Raw genomic sequence first — 16,234 nt, 5'->3', positions numbered from 1 at the left:
GAAAACTACCCTTTTCTCCCTGTTCCTCGCCCACCCCCACCCAAGTACACACACACAAACACCTTGCCCCCTGGCAGCCTGAGGAACAGACACAAAGGCCCAAGATCAAAATCAAAGATCCCGTGGGAAGGCATGTCTGCTCTGTATCTACGCTCCCAACAGCTACGACTGTGGCCCAGTCTTGAGCCCTCTTCATTCCTCTTCTCATAAAAATTAAGATCCAGCTCTGCTTGTAGCCACCAGAGACCCCATCACAATCCCACAGATCTGAGAGTGAGGAAGAATGGGAAAACTTCTCTTCTCCGGGCGCATGGACCACCGCGGATCGGGATCCTGCTGGAGAACTCTGGGGATGAGGGAAGGAGGGGCGTCCCGGTGAGGACCACTTTGGGAGGTGATGTCTCCGGCAGATGGACGACTAGGGAGTTTCCTGGACACAAGTCAGCACTGCAGACCACCTGCATTTCTGCAGGGCAGGCCAGGAAGACCAGTGAGCCAGGGGCAGCTGCAGCGCTGACCACCCATCCTCCAGTCTCCCACCCAGCAAAGCTCATTCGGAGGCAGGATGCAGAGGTGTCATCACTGGACCGAGGGCACCGGCAGAGGGGGGGGCACCAAGCACGTGCCAAGCCAGGACCGAGTGTTCTGTGCTTCATCCTCACAACCCCCCCACACAACTGACAGGTGGGAAAACCAGGCACAGAGAGGGGGAGAAACTTCTCGAAGGGCTCGCAGCTGCTAAGGGGGTGGAGCTGGTGTCTGAACCCAGAAGTCTGACTGCAGAGCCCAACACCCCACCTCTGTCATTCGTCTGGCCCAGGACGACCTCCCTCTTCATCTGAGGTAGAGAATTAGTGACACAGCTAAATGGAGTTCGATGAACCTTCTGGTCCAGTGCACTCCATCAATGCAGAAACCCTTTGGCACTATCACTACTCCCAGAGTAACCCATTCCATTGAAACAGACGCGTCATGAAAAGGCAAGTCCTTTGCAGGGCAGCAGATCTGCTTAAATCTTAGCTCCACTGTTACCGAACAAAAGTCCGTGTGCGCGACACAAAGTGAGGCCAAACAAACTGAACCACTGGAGTTCGGAGCAGAGAAAGGCTTATTGCAGGGCCAAGAAAGGACCGGTGGCTCAAGCTTGCAAAACCCAAACTCCCCAATGGTTTGGGGGGATATAAATTTCAATAGGTAGAATTTGGGTTGAGAGTTGCAGTGTGTGTGACTTCCTTCTGATTGGTTGGTGCTGAGGTTAATTGTGCAATGTTTCAGCAATCTTGTCCTTGGCCTGAAGCTGCCATCCTCCACCTGGGTGGGGGCCCTGCTTCCTGCAGAACTCAAAAGATATTGTTATGTGTATTCCTTAAGTAGGAACCAGGACCCTGCCCCAAGGCTGCACAATTGCTTCCTAATTGTTTCTCATTTGGCTCTGCACTCCCTCCCTTTCCTGATTAGCAACTGTTTTGAGTCTACCCTCTAGAACTTTCGGAAGATCTAGGAGGCTAAATGAAGCCTATTTCTTACAACCAAGAAACTGGGAGATACGGAAAGGATTTGTACCAAGTAGGACCCCACAGGGTCCAGCTGTTTCACCACCCACAGAGGTAAACACCTAGCTGTACCAGACTGCGGGAGAAAACTCCATCAAGGCTCCTTCCTTCTTGTCTCTGTAACTGACCTGATATTCATCTGCTATAAACTGCGCTGTTCTGTCCCCTCAGGCAGCAGGGGACCTGTGCAATCTCTCCTTCACGTGAGAGTCCTTCACATACTTGCAGCTGCGCCCACGTACCCCCAGGGCCTGTCTAGTCTGGGCTGAACACCCCAGTTCTTCAACCACTCCTCACATGACTTGGCTTCCTGACCCTCCACAAGCTGAGTCATTCTCTGCGAGTTAAGTCCAGACCCTCTTAAGGATGAGCTGGATATAGCCACGGTCCCAATTCATTCCAGGCTCTGTGGAGAGTAGGGGAGCTTCCCAGCTCCAGGTTGGGGGTCTGGGCCTGCATGCAACGCAGGGGTGCAGTTTCTGGGGTCCACTGAGGTCCCCAATCTTGGGTAGCTGTGTGAGCTGTTTACACGATGCTACACGGAACATCGCGTCCACAGAACAGGGGGTTTAGTACGTCTTTCTGCCGGGCAGGGAAAACCAGCACGGAGCTCTTGCACCATTTACTTCCCGAAGATAAAAACGCCGCAGGCTCTTACGCAAGTTCCCACGTTCAGGGCTCTTTTTAATGCCGCCCCGACCCCCTTCCTCCGGCGCGCAAGCCCCCCGGCCCGCCCCACCCGGGATTCGGCAAGTCACCTGCCGACCTATTTCCTTTGGCGCCTTGACAAAGCACGGCCGCTCCCAGGCCTTCTCGGAAAAAGCCCTCGGCCGGAAAACGAAACCACGCCGCGGGGAGGGGAAGCGCAGAGCCGGCACTGGTCGCCGGGCTGGCAGCGCGGGGTGCACGCCGCGCCCACGTGCAGGAGCCGCGCCGCGGGGCAGGCTGGGGCGGCGCCACGAGAACGCGGCGTGCGGCGCTGCCGGGAGGGGCGGGGCGCGCGCTGATCGGCCCGTGCGCCGCGCCGGCAGCCAATCCGCGCGCCCGCCCCGCCCCCTCGCCCCCCCAGCCCCCGCCCCCGCCCCTCCAGCTCCGCCGCCGCTGCCGTCGCAGGGTGTCCTGAGCTGACCTCCCCCGCGGCCGCGCGGCTCCGCTAACATCTCCGGGAGGGGGAGGCGGCGGCTGGGGTCGGGCGTGGGGCACCTGCAGGCTCCTCCCTGGCCTCGCCGCCGTGGAGACGCCGCAAAGTCCTGCCCTCTGCCTGCCTCTCCTTATCCCACGGTCCCTGGCCACCTCCGTCTGTCTCCACGGCCTGGCTCCAGGTGTATCAAGGGCGGCAGAATGCGCCACCCCAAAATATGCCTCTCCGCTTAAGGATTATTTTGAGCTGGTTGCTTTTGAGAAACCGCAGTCACAGGAGAAGCTCCGGAAACGGAGAGGTTCACCTTTTGTAAGGGAAATTTACATTAGAAAGGGCGTCTGTACCAGGAATAAGGCACTGTCGCCAGAGACATCTGCAGGGGAGGGGGACAGTGGACCACACCTTTCCTCCCCACCGTCCTGGGAACTGTCTTCCTCCCCTGCGGAGCCCCGACCCCCATCCCAGTCCTGGCTCAGGAGGGTATACAGGCCCCAGCTGCCTGGCAGCCTTCTGAATCCCGTCTTTCTGGGGCTCCCTTATCATCATTTAAAATTTTTTTCCTCCTGCTCATCTTTTTATGGGAGGGAGGGGGAGGGGGAGATGTCTCAGCCAAGGAGTAGAAGGAAAACTCTTTTTCCTCCCCTACGATATGAAGGACTAAAGTGTTGACATTGAATCTATGTAGGGTTTTTTGGTTTTTTGGGGGTTTTTTTGGTCTTCCTCTCTCCTCCCTCTGCGACCTTGCATTTTGAGATTATCTAGTATTTTTAATATAAATATTTTTAAATTATGCATCAAGAGTTAGTGAAACCTAACCTAGGTTTTCTACTTCATTACTCACCGCTGTTTCTTGTGTCTTACATTAATTCTTTGTTTTCTTTGTACTTCACGCAATTCTTTCAGATAATCTTCATCATCCATCCCCCCCCTCAACGCCCCAGCAACCCCACCAGAGGGCACGAGGGTAACTTTTCTGAATCTTTGCCATCCTAAATGCACCTCTGTTTTGCTCTTATTTCACTGGTAGTTTATTTACTAAGTATAGAATTCTAAGAAAAATGTTTTTTCCTCTCCTCCCGATGTCTGATTTTGCCAAGAGAGATCAGACCCAGAGGCAGTACTGAGAGACCACCCCATCTGCAGCTTTCGACTCACTAATTTTCAATCCAGCTGAATCCATTTCTGCCTCGTAGTCCACCAGTTATTTTTTTCCCCAATAATCAAAATTTCAGACTCCATGCCCTCCAGTGACCCACTGACATCAACGGGCATACACATCACCCCGTGGGTCTTCTGAAAATGCAGATTCTGTTTTAGTCATCCTGGGATGCGCTCTGAGATTCTGCATTTTAAATAAACTCCCGGGTCATGGCGATGGGGGACCACACTTTGAGAAGCAAGGCTCTAGCGGCTGTCTCTTCCCAGCATGATTTCCGCCTTAATCATTCTCAAGATGTTAATCATCAACCAGACATGTCTTCCTCTGTGTCTTCTGTTAACTCTGTGTCTTGCGTGTTGTAGCTGTTAAGCTTTCGGCTTCTCTGTTCTGGTGTTGGTTTTCCTCAAGTTTTTTTTGTTGTTGTTGTTGTTGTTGTTTTTTCCTTCCTCCTTTTTAAATGCTTGGTGGTCCGAGCTCTGGGTTGCTTATCTGCTCCTGGGACTGTGGGTGAGGAGAGGCCCACAGCTGAGAGGGGGGCTTGGATAGCAGGTGTGGGGCCTTCTACACCCCACCCCCTAATTTTGACTTTAAAAAATTCCTGTTTCTTACTCTTCAGGTAATATACATGCATCGTGAAAGGACTGGCACGTATAGAAAGAACGTAAAGTATTCCTGGTTGTGCCTCCTCCAGACCCTCCTGTCTGAGCAGGTGTTTCTGTGGCCCCAGGAGACTGGGTATCAGCCCCAACCTGTGCAGAGTTTATGGTCTACTCACTGCCGCCGCTCATGCGGAATTAAGACGTTCATCACGAGGAATTTTGTTTTCTAAATTAACAATACCAGGAGTAAAGGTGATTCAAGATTAAAAAAAAAAAAAGACTGTTAGGGAAAATATATAAAACAAATATGGAATGGGAAAAACAAAAGAGGACAGTAATGAACTCATCTACAAAACAGAAACAGACTTGCAGACATGGTAAACAGTCTTATGGTTACCAGGGGAAAGGGGGTGGGAAGGGGTAAATTTGGGAGTTTGAGATTTGCAAATATTAACCACTATATATAAAAATAGATTTTAAAAAATTTATTCTGTAGAGCACAGGGAACTATAGTCAATATCTTGCAATAACCTTTTATGAAAATGAATATGTGAAAATTTTTTTTTAGTTTTTAAAAAATAAAAATAAAGAAGGACCTTAAAAAAATATGGAATGCGGGGAAAGGAGAGGAAGAGCCCTCTGGTGTGGGGCTGGAACGAGAGAGCCTAAATTGATGATTTTTTAAAGCATCTCCTTCCTAGGGCCGTTGAAAAGGCCCTAGGAACAGTGGCTCCCCAGGAGCAGGAAGCAAACCAGAGCCCAGGGCTTGGTTGTTAACTACCGCCCTCCAGGATGTAGAAGTAACCAGGCCCCTTGGAGAAGTGGTTGACCTCAACGAAGCAGAGCAGAGCCCGGAGCACCTGGCCGTACCAGAAAATAAGGAAGAGCTCACAAAGCAGAGGCGATGTGTCAGAAAGACTCGGCAGCCGTCCCAACAGGGTCTTGGCCAAGTCCGGGGCGACGAGCGCGTGAACACAGAAGTTAACACAATACTGTAAACCGGCTGTACTTCAGCTAAAAAAAAGCAAAACCGAATCACATCAGGAATGGATTCTAACACGAGCAATCATAATTGTAAAACTCCGCGAATCCACAGGGATAACATAAGAGAGTGTTCCTGATCTTGGGAGGAACGGGCGGAAGTACTTAGGGATGAAGTGTCATGACGTCTGCAGCAGATTCTCAAATGGCCAAACAACAACAAAACACGTTGAGAAATGCAACAGCCGGTGACTCGAGGTGACCAGGCTCGCTACTGACCCTGGCTGACTAACAGGGGCAAGAAAGTGCCAGGCTGTTAAAAAAAAAACAGGTGGTTTCTCTTACCCCACGACTGGAACCCTGGTTCCAAGGACACAGCCATACGACCAGACGTTCTGTGTCCACAACTGCTGCGTCAGCCCCAAGGATGTACCCCAGTATCTCTGACTTTGTTCTCGTTCTGCTGCCAAGGACTGAGCTCCATGGGAGGAGAGAGCCAGCAGCAGAAGACGCTGGCACCGGAGGAGCGAGGAGAACGGTGGCGGCGCCTTCCAGTAAGAGACCCCGAGGCCGGATCGGGGCTGGAGCTGTCTCGACCGGCTACCTGGCTGACGGCTCCCCACCAGAGTGTTTTTTTTTTTTTTCATCTGTTCGGTGGTGGTGGTGGTGGCGGCGTAATTAGGCTTATTTATTCATGTATTTATTTATTTATTTAATGGGGGTACTGGGGATTGAACCCAGGACCTCGTGCGTGCTAAGCATGAGCTCTACCACTGAGCTATACCCCCCCCATCACTGATTCCCCGGAGGGCCCTCCTTTGTACTTGTTTGTTTAAATGATATAACAGACAACCAGGAATCCATCAGCCAGTCGACATCTGAATTACCAACTCTGATTATGTCTGTCTGTCCCCCTCTCCCGGGGTCCTGCCTCCCCACACAGAAGTAACCATTCTCCTGAATCGTATAAAAGAAATATCGTTTTATTATGTGTGTATCTTAAAAGCATATTGTTTCCTTTTGTTGTTTTAATTTTATTTTTAAAAGTATCTGACTGTATCCAATGTTGTGGGGTTTTTTAAAAGACTCATGGACAGTACTGTGTGTAGCTGTCTTTCAAAGTGTGGCTCATTCAGACTGCACAGAATATTCCATCATGGGACTATACCAAGAATTAATTCATTCTTCTCCTGTCCAGGGGCTTTGGGGTTGTTTAAAGGCACTCCAGTAGAATACGAGTGAACACCAGCTGCCCAGAGGTCTCCCTCAGGGAAACACCTAGGATGACACCTGGTTGCAGGCGCGTGGGTTTCAACTGTGCATGACAATTTCAAACTTGTCTCTGAGACAACTGAACCAAATTACATGCCCACGAGCAACGTATCAGAGACCCTTCTGGTCCTCATTCCCTCCCACACTTGATGCTGTCAGCCTTCCTTTCTGCCAGCAAGGAAGCCTTTCACCACGATCCCCCCATCTACGTTCTCCTGAGCCCTGAAGAGGTTTCGTTTCTTTTTTTCTTTATCACGTCACTCTCTGCCTGGTTTCTTAAAGACTCTCCCAGTCACCTGGTTATTTCTAGCAGAAGCCAGACAAGGGACCACAGCCCCAGAGAGGCACAGGCCGGTCTCCTTGCTGGGCCCAGCTGGCCCTCCTATGATGTGGCTGTCACGTTGTGGATTACTTATTGGTAGGCATTCGAAAATGAACTTGTAAAAGTTTTATAAGGTTAAGAAACCAATTTCCCACAAAGCAGGAGTGACAACATGACCTTTTGCTGCATTCAAATGACTTTACGTGAAAAGCTCTTATATCATATCCAGGATTTGTGCCAAACATGATTTCAGCTGGAAGCCGGTTCCATTCTTTGTTCCACGTTTGTATCTGGGAAATGATGTCACAGAAGTAAACGTGATTCATGGCAGAGTGGATGCCGGCCGGCTCACTTTCATGAAAAAGGGGTGACATCTGAGTTCTCGATTTTTCACAGAGAAGCCAGGTAATCTGCAGATTCAGATTACTTTGCTGTTACGATGAGGCTGCAAGTCGATGATAAAATTCTTGTTTCGACTTTTCTAATAAGTCTGTTGGCAGAATGGCTTTGAAACGCATCTTCTGTCCTTTCAAGCCTGGAACCCAGGGCCATAAAATTACCTTGGAGTCTATTTGTTGTTCAGACATGAATGAGGTTTTCAAGCCCATTTCTCTAAAATGAGGCTATCTAGCTGTCATCAGACAAGGCACAAGGGTTGGCTGGAGGTAGGGAGGGTGACCTGCTGTCCCAGTTTGCCTGGGATGAGGAGGTGGCTGGGTCTTGGGACCGTCAGTGCTCAAACCCGGGATGAACCAGGTTGAGTTGGTCATCCTATTAGGAGGCTCACTCGGTCAGCTGGTGGCTGGACTGAGCTAGTCCAGGAAGCCTTCCTGGAGGGGGGTTTTCCTTTTCTCCCCCACGGTGGGGGCCTTCCCAGGTTAATGGAGAGAAATTTAATTGGTGGAAACCTACAGATCACTTGGTAGGAAACACTGGCCACATGGAAAACCTACCAATCGCTTCCCTCCCAGCTTGGAAACTATCCATGCCCAGTGCCACAGCGAAGCTAGCGGCAAGAATCACCCGCCCAGACTTGGGAAGCCAGTTTCTCCTTAAAAGACGCGTCTGCCTGGCGACCAGCCCAGGGCATAATGGATTTTTCAGCGGGCTGCCTGCCAAGCCCCAATCCTTTTGAACCAGGGACAGAGAGTGAACCACAACTCAGGAGGTCTGCCCCGCCTGAGGTTACCCGACAGTTACAGGGCCCGCCAAGCCCGCTGGGGCCTGCCACTCCACCGGTGGTGCGGCTGTTAAACACCAGTACGTGTTCTCAGGATCTGCACAGGCTGGTGAGGAGGCAGTCATAGGAGACATTCAAGACTCACCGGCTCTCCCACCCCCATCCAGTCAAATCCATTGACAGACCCTGCCGTCTCTGCCTCCCAAAATTGTTCAGAATCTGACCCCTGACGGCCACCTCTCGCTCCATCACCCTGACCCCAGCCAACGGCCCCCCTCACCTGCGATCTGTTTCCAGGAGGGCAGCCACATGCAGTCCAGATGGTTTTATAACATAAAGTTAACCCACGCCTCGTCTCCACCAAAACCCTCCCAGGACTTCCCATCTCACTCTAAGGAAGAGGCCACGGCTTTCCAACGGCCTTGAGGACCTACACGACCCACCCTTTCTAAACCACATCCCACATGCACTCCGCTCCAGTCTCCCTGGCCTCCATACTCAGGCCACTGTGGCCACAGGACCTTTGCACCTACACATCCCCCTGCCAGACACTCTCCTAAGATATGGCACAGTCCACTCCTTCATTCCATTCAGTCTCTGCCCAAATGTCATCTCAGTGACCCTCCAATCATCCTGTTTGAAACAGCACCCCTCCTCCCACCCCCACTGCATTATCTTTCTCCCCAGCACTTATGCCCATTGGACACACACTCTGCTCACTCACTTGTCTGTTACTGTCTGTCCCCACATCAGAACGTAAGCCCCCGAGGGCAGGCGTCTCTGTCCGCTTAGTTCCCTGCTGCACCCCCAGCGCTTCACACACACCTGCTATTTGCTGCGTGACTGAAGGGCTTATGGAGAGACAGGTAACATCACAGATGGTGGGCAGCCAAGGCAGGGCTCCAGGTGCATTTCTTGCCCTTTCTCCTACAGTTCCCCAGCGAGCGAGTCCATAACCCTCCTTTTCCTATTCTCAAAATATTTACTTTATGATGAGCCCTTGCAGGTGGCTGCGTGTTGGGGGCCTCCCTCCTTTCATACAGACTCACTGCTTCCTCCCAGGACCCTGGCTCAGAAAACCCCTCACCCCACCCCAGAGTTGAGCAGCACCTGCCTCACCTGCCCCACCCAGACCTGCCCAAGACGCTCAGTCACACCCAGAATCCAAGCTGCCAGGGAGCCTGCGAGGTGCCAGTCACTGCTTTGTCACCTCCGAGGTCTGATAAATGCATTTTCAGGAGTGTGGGTTACTTCCCGTGACTGGCCTTGAAATTGGTTTCTTGGAACTGGACCAGAATCCTTTTTAAAGAGATGGAATGGACTGGAAATGGCAGTGTGTACCTTGTAGCCTAAGGGTTAGCATTGTTTCATGAATCCTTCTATCCAGGCGTCAATCCAGAACCATTAAATCAGAATTTCTGGTGCATCAGACTTTTTTTCCCCCCCCAAATTTGACTCTACATTTTTCTTTTAATTAAAAGAAGTCAGTTACAATGTGTCAATTTCTGGTGCACAGCACCATGTCCCAGTCATGCACATACAGACATTCATTTTCATATTCTTTCTCACTAAAGGTTATTACAAGATACTGAATATAGTTCCCGCATCAGACTTTTTTAGAAGCTCCCCAGTTAACCCCAGTGCGGGGCCAGGAATAAGAGAAACGGTGCGTCTGGCCCCAGCAGCAGGGGCCACGGTACCCAGACCAGGCTTTCCCAAGCGTCTGTCTGCATCAAAATGCGTCCTTCTATGCTCAGCACCTCAAATCCTTCTCTGTCCCTGCTTCAAAGCCCACTCTTCCTTGGGAGCATCTCACTAAGCTCCTGTCTATCCCCCATGGACTGACAGAATCTTGCTCTTCCTGTGACTGGACTGGCCCACGTCCCCAGGCCTCAGGGGGAGGCCTTCGACAGGGTTCAGTAGGTCAAGCCAACAGTCAAAATACCAAATCATTGGTATTGTTTGGCCCTCAGGAAGAACACGGTTGTTTCTGCAAAAGCATCGGCATCTCTGCACATCCAGACAGGAGAGCCCCAAACCCTCCCACTCCGGACGTCCCCTGCCTGGCCCCTGAGCAGGGCGTCCATACCCCTGGGACGGGCCCCCCTCGCTCAGACCTGGGGCACAGATGCAGCTCAGAGCCCCACGTGCTGTTTGAGGCCAGCGGGCTTGGGTGGAGGGCACTCCTTCCTGGGTCCCCCCTTACAGGTGTCCCTCCACCGGCCGAATCACCAGGATGAAACCTTGGAACTGTTCTCTGCAGGCTGTGAGATGATGAGCCCTTTTTGTGTTCCTTCTGTTTTCTGCACTTTCCAAGTTGTTTACAACTGAACACACATGGGAAACCCTGGGGCTTCGATGCTGAAGTACATGAATTACATCTCCAGCGGCCTGGGTGGCCGCGCCCAGCACAGTCGCCCCTCGCTGAGGTTCCCCCTGGAAGGACCTGCCACCAGTAATTACTTCAGACTCTAGGGAGACCCGCAAGGAGTCCGCGGCCGGAGCTCCCAGCAGGACCCAGACCAGGGATGCCTGCATCCTGACGTCAGAGGCAGGGCCCAGGCCGGCCTGGAGGACAGAGGGTATCATGTGCTTTGACAGAAGTCAGCGCTGTGCAACTACCCACTGCTGAAGAAAATGGGTTTCTGACAAATTAACCGAGCACAAGGATTTATGAAGCATTTGCTACCGCCTGGCCCAACAGAAGTATGAGACACAGACTGTCCCCCAAGCCGAGGACAAATGAACATGCAGGAAGCCTTCAGAGGCCCAGTAAGTGTGGAACTCCGGCTATGGGGCAGGATATGCCTGCAAGAACAGGTAGAGAGGGGTGCAGAGAAGACTTGAACTTGAGCAGGGCCTTAAGGAATGACCAGAAGTAGTGCACGTGCAAGTGTGTGTGTCTGTGTGTGTAAATGTTCTGTGAAGGGTGGTGAGCCCCCAGAAAGGGTGGCTGGGTCCGAGGAGGGGAGAGGGTATGGGGGGGAAGCGACAGGTGTGAGAACCCCAGGGGCCCTGATGGCCACGACTGGATGCTGGGGACACTGACCATAGCAGAGGACGTGCTCTACAGTAATGGGAACGCATTAGAAGGGTGCAGCCCATGGAGCAAAGGCCTGGGAAGGCGCCATCGGCAGAGATGTCCCATGATAACCAGCAGCGGGGAACCTGGAGACAGGTCAGCTCGGAAACGGGCCAGCTCAGCCCGGCTGCCAGGTGATTCCCTGGGAATCGTACTGCAGACATGCGGGGCAGAGCCTCTGAAATGGCCAGGGAGCCCTGTCCCATCCAGCAAGCTGCCGGGCCCCAAGGGAGGAGAGCGCAGAACACAGCCTGCCTGCAGAGACACAGAGCAGAGGGCGGGGCCAGCACAGCACGGGAGCTCAGGGCAGGGATGGAAGGACCAAGGGCCAGCCCAGCCTCCTGGGATCTGCTCCCTGCACTCCTGCTGAGGAGAGAAAGGAAGGAGAGGTCCCGGGTTTGAGTCCAAAAATACTGACATCACGGCGATGGACCTCCGGCTACAAGCAGTTCACCTGCAGGAATCCCTAAGGTGCTGCATCTCCTGCGATGGTGTAACTTGTTTTGGCCTCTGTGCCCAGCAGGGGACGGGCCGGCTCCCTGGACAGCAGTGGCCCGATGTCCAGCTGGTCTATCATCTCCAGACACCGGAGCGGGGTTAGGAGTCCAGCACATGACAGCTGTGCCCTTGGGGCCACAGAAGAGAGGTGGAGGCCGACTGTTCACACGTGCCAGGCGTCTGTCTCTAAAGGAGGCGGAAGTCTAGCCTCCAAGCCTGTCTCTCGGCTCGTTTATAACGTGGCAGACACCGCTGGTTCGTAGCGGCAGACCTGCCCTACTAGACGGCTTCAGCTTGCCACACACCACACCAGGTCACATCCTGTCCTGTCATCGTGGTCCACGCCGGAAAGGCTGAGGCCTCGGTCCAGCTCTGCTCAGCACATGAGCTGATGTGGGAACCTCATTGCAGAGCTTCCTAAGCTTCACTTCCCTCCTCCTCACCAGGGAAGTAACAGCCCCCGGGGTAGTTGTGAGAATAAATGAACACGTGCAAAGCACTCAGCACGGGCTTGGAAGGTGACCAGTAAGTGTGCGTTTGCTTTCTTACTGTTACTATTATCAGAACCTCCACCAGATTCCCCTGTCCCTTCTGAAGGGGGCATGTGCAGGAATACTTACGAGTCCACCGTCTGAGACATCTTTATCAGCTCCTCCACCCGAAAGGGACCTCGGGAACTTAAGACCCCAGTCTCTGAAGAGACCATGGCTCAGGCCCCTGGAAAATCACCATCTAGCCCATCTTTAAAGTCCTCCAGAGGGAGTCGTGCCTGGTCTCCAGACTTAATTGCCCCTTTCACTACCATCCTCAGGGGTCCCGCCTAACTTTTTCCTGTCCCCTTTTTGTTCTCACGGATTTCCTTAACGTTCCACATCACGGCATCTCCCTCTTACTCAAACCCATCTCCAAATGCCATCAGCTTGGCTGAGGGTCTGACTCTGTTCCCCACTAGAGTCACCAGCACCTTGGAGCCGTCAGGAAGGGACGCCCACGTGGATGTGAGCATGAACTCGGTGCTCGAATTGCATCCACGGGGAAGGTCCCTGTCGGCTGCTGCCGGCCATCCCAGCCCCACATCCTGGTCAGGCCACACGGTCTGCCGGACATGATCACAGCATCCTGGACCACGCCGGGGAGGGGTGACTGCAGGGAGGGAACCGCCAAGTCTTACTCACCTAGAACTTCGAGCGTGCGGCTCAATCTAGAGAATGAATGTGAGAGTGAGTGAGTGAGTGACTGGAGCCCGATCGCTGAACTCTGTCCTAGTTACACTCAGAGCCATCAATCAAGCCTCTCCCATAGGCGAGGCACAGGATGAGGACCTAAAATCCTCAGCTGGTGATCTGTTTGTCCCCCCAGATCCGCTGTCCACGAACGGAAAAGCCACCCATCTCGGTCCCAGCAGGCTGACCTGCGTGCACACAGGGGCCCGTGGGCCCTCAGCTGCCATGCCCTGGGGTCAGAGGGAGGGAGCAACGTGGGGTCTCTGCATCCCCCGAGAGGGTCAGCTTCCATCAGGCTGCCGGCTCCAGGGACTGCTTGGCCCTCGACCCGCTGGGCCTGGGGTGGCACTGCCTGGCACTCTGCAACATCCCTTGTGGTTCCCCCACCCTCCCCACACCTCTGTAAGAGCCCCTTTATTAAACTCTCCTCAACCTGCCTGACACAAGAGGGTCGTGTGTTTCCTTCTAAATCGGACTTGTGGACACATGGAAACACCGCCTGGGAAGGGGGTGGGCAGTCAGTTCACCTCTAGACGTGAGCTACAAGAAGAACCCCTCCTTCTGGCTTCTCTTCATTTTGGGGGGAGAGCAGCAAAGTCTTTTCTTTTTTATTTTTTAAAAATTACTTCTTTGAATAGTTAATACATTCAGATGGTTCAAAATTCAAAAAATTAAGAGTATATACATGTGTATATGTAATATATAATATAAATATATACACTGACGTCTCCACTACCCGGTCGCTTCCAGAGATGGGGTGCCGTGGGGTCCCCCTCACGGGCCAGCCTTTCCACCTCCAGGCAGCGTCTCCCACAGTTCCCCCACTGCTGTGCTACTGTCCACAGAGGAAGCTGAGCCTCGGGGCCGTGGCGTTCTGCCCGGGACTGGAAGCCCTCCGTGCCCCCTGCCCTGGCTCACACCAAAGCTTCCAGAAAACCCGACAAGGACCATTCCTCACGCCCCGGGCCCTTTGGCATCAGCAGTCACGGAATGGAGGGGCAGGATTTACCTCTCCAGGCAACAATGTTCTCTTCAGATTAGAACCAAAAATAATAATAATAAAAATCAAAGCTCAGCGTGGTTGGCAGCGTGCAGACATCCTGCCCTGTGGGGACCTCATGATGCCAGCACAGAGGGGGAACTTACTTAGCAGCCCAGTCACCTACTCCTCCCTGCATAAGGCTCCCTCCAGCCCTGTGACAGGTAAACGGCGACTTCGCCTTCTAGTTTGCCACCAGAGACCACAAGGACACAGGAGATAAATGACCATTCACTCTGCAGCTAAGTGAGGTCAGGTGGGGACTCGGGAGAAAGTCCGGAGACAAGGCAGCCCCGTTATATGTGGAATAATGGAGCCATTGAGGACGGTGACTTGGAGACGACACGTCATCAGCTGAGACCGGACAGAACCCCTGGTCCCTGCTCTTAGCTGTCACCTGCCTTTTCAATGTCCCCAAAGGATGGGGAGTGCCGACCCTGCCCCTTCACAACCAGCACCTCATAATGGCATGTTAGCAACCTCCGTTAAGAGGCCACTAGGGTAACAGGGCAACTGCAGCTTTAACCTGACGATTCATCTGAATGAGGAGAAGGGTGAAGAGATGGCAGGAAAGGCAGGGTGGAGACAGCCGGAGAAAGTCACGCGGCCAGTCCCCGGTGCCCAGGTCTAAGTGACAGTGGGTCACTGGGCCCAAGTCCCTTGCAACACAAATAAAAGAAAAGCAGGAGTCGGACGGCTCTGAATGGAGAGTAAAACGAACCTCCTTCTGCATCCTGGGCTCTGACCTGAAGGTGGCTCTGGGCTCCAACCTCAGGGTGGCCCTGGGCCGGACCCAGCTCTGCAGGGCCCTGGGCAGAGAAGGGCCTCCATCACTCTGCCAGGAAAATGGGGCCATGGGAGCATCTGGGACTTTCCGACGGGCCTCGTGCACCCAGCACCCGGGACAGAGGAGAAGGGCCTGCAGGTGGGCCAGGTGGGGCGCTAGGTGTCAGGCTGCCAGGCGCAGGGAGGAAGCGCTCGCCTGCGTAGGCCGGCCCACTTCACCTCGCCTACGCTGCTGCCCGGCGCACCGTCTCACCCCGCCCCACAAAGCGGTCCCCGTCCATGCGCACGTTTTGCAGAGGAGGAAACTGCGGCTCCGGGAGATTAAATGACTTCTGGAGAGTCAGAGGGTAGAACAGGACGGAGGCAGGACTCGCACTCAGATCTGCTTCCACACCGGCGTCTGTCGCCCTCAACCCCCCGCCCTCCGGTCGCTCTCGGAGACTCGGACCGCAATCAGCGAGCAGCCAGGACTCCACGCTGCAAACGTCTCGCCACCGTAGAACCACCCCCCCCCACCCCGCCCCAAATCACCAGTCCGTCGATTCCACCTGCATCTCAGAACTTGATGCAGCGCCATCGCGGGGCGTCCCGGGTACCACGACCCGCGCCCGTGCCCTGCGCACCCGCTCGGGCACGTGCGGTCGGCCGCCGAGTGGCTGGAGGGAGCGAACCGGGTCAGAGGGGCGATGCGGGATCCGAGGGACAGTGCGGGGCTGGCGGGGACACCGCGGCGCCCCCCCGCCGCCCCCGGGACCGCCGCAGCCTGCGCGCCGCGCGCGCACCTGGCCCGCGCGGGTCTCGGGCCCGGCCCGGCCTCGCCTCGCCCCGCGGGGACCGCCTACCTTTCCGGAAGGGCATCGCGGAGGGGCGCTCCCAGTGGGTCCGGCCCGGGACTCCGAGGCCGGGCGACGTCCGAGTGCCAGTCCCGCGGCTCGGGGGCGCCTGCGGGTGCCGGGTGCCGGGCAAGGGAGGGGGAACGGGACATATTTGGGCAAAGGCCGGCGCGTCACCGGCGGAGGGAGGAACCGCGGCGGAGCGGGAAGCGCGGCCCCGGGGCGGGCCTGGCGGAAACCGCTTAACCCCTGCGCTCCCGGCCCGGCCCGCGAGCCGGCCGCCTCCCCTCGCCCGCTCCCGGGTCGGAGTTCCGAGACCCCCCATCGTGGACCCCGGAGCTGGGCCTGCCTCTCCTGACACCACTGAGCGGAAAGAAAACTCCTGATCAGGAAGAAAATCAACTCGTTCATCAAAGCCTTCGGGCGACTCGGGACATCATGCTCGGAAGTGTTTGGGGAACTTCATCCCGCTTTACTCTGGTCGTCCTCAGGCACAGGCGAGTGCTTCAGTGGCAGGCTGACCTGAAATCAAATGGGGGCTGGAGGGAGCCGCTCCACACAGCTCA

At 54.5% G+C, this 16,234-nt stretch overlaps 1 protein-coding gene and 1 non-coding gene across 5 annotated transcripts in view; both read right to left on the bottom strand.

Annotated features, from left to right (window-relative positions):
• The window catches only part of PFKFB3 (6-phosphofructo-2-kinase/fructose-2,6-biphosphatase 3), a 71,141-nt gene extending 55,133 nt beyond the window's left edge, over positions 1-16,008 (bottom strand). For all 4 annotated transcript variants that reach the window (XM_032473947.1, XM_032473949.1, XM_032473948.1 and 1 more), the window contains exon 1: positions 15,678-16,008. In XM_032473947.1, the coding sequence (XP_032329838.1) occupies positions 15,678-15,993 (316 nt within the window). In that variant the 5' untranslated portion in view covers positions 15,994-16,008. The remainder of the gene's footprint in view (positions 1-15,677) is intronic.
• TRNAA-AGC lies at positions 6,150-6,221 on the bottom strand. The gene has a single exon. It is a non-coding gene; the product is annotated as a tRNA-Ala (tRNA).
• Positions 16,009-16,234: the final 226 nt, after the last annotated feature.

The sequence above is a fragment of the Camelus ferus genome, chromosome 35 (assembly GCF_009834535.1).
Source record: "Camelus ferus isolate YT-003-E chromosome 35, BCGSAC_Cfer_1.0, whole genome shotgun sequence".
Classification (NCBI taxonomy): domain Eukaryota; kingdom Metazoa; phylum Chordata; class Mammalia; order Artiodactyla; family Camelidae; genus Camelus; species Camelus ferus.
The sequence above is the reverse complement of the archived record's forward strand: the minus strand, read 5'-3'. Positions and strand labels throughout refer to the sequence as shown.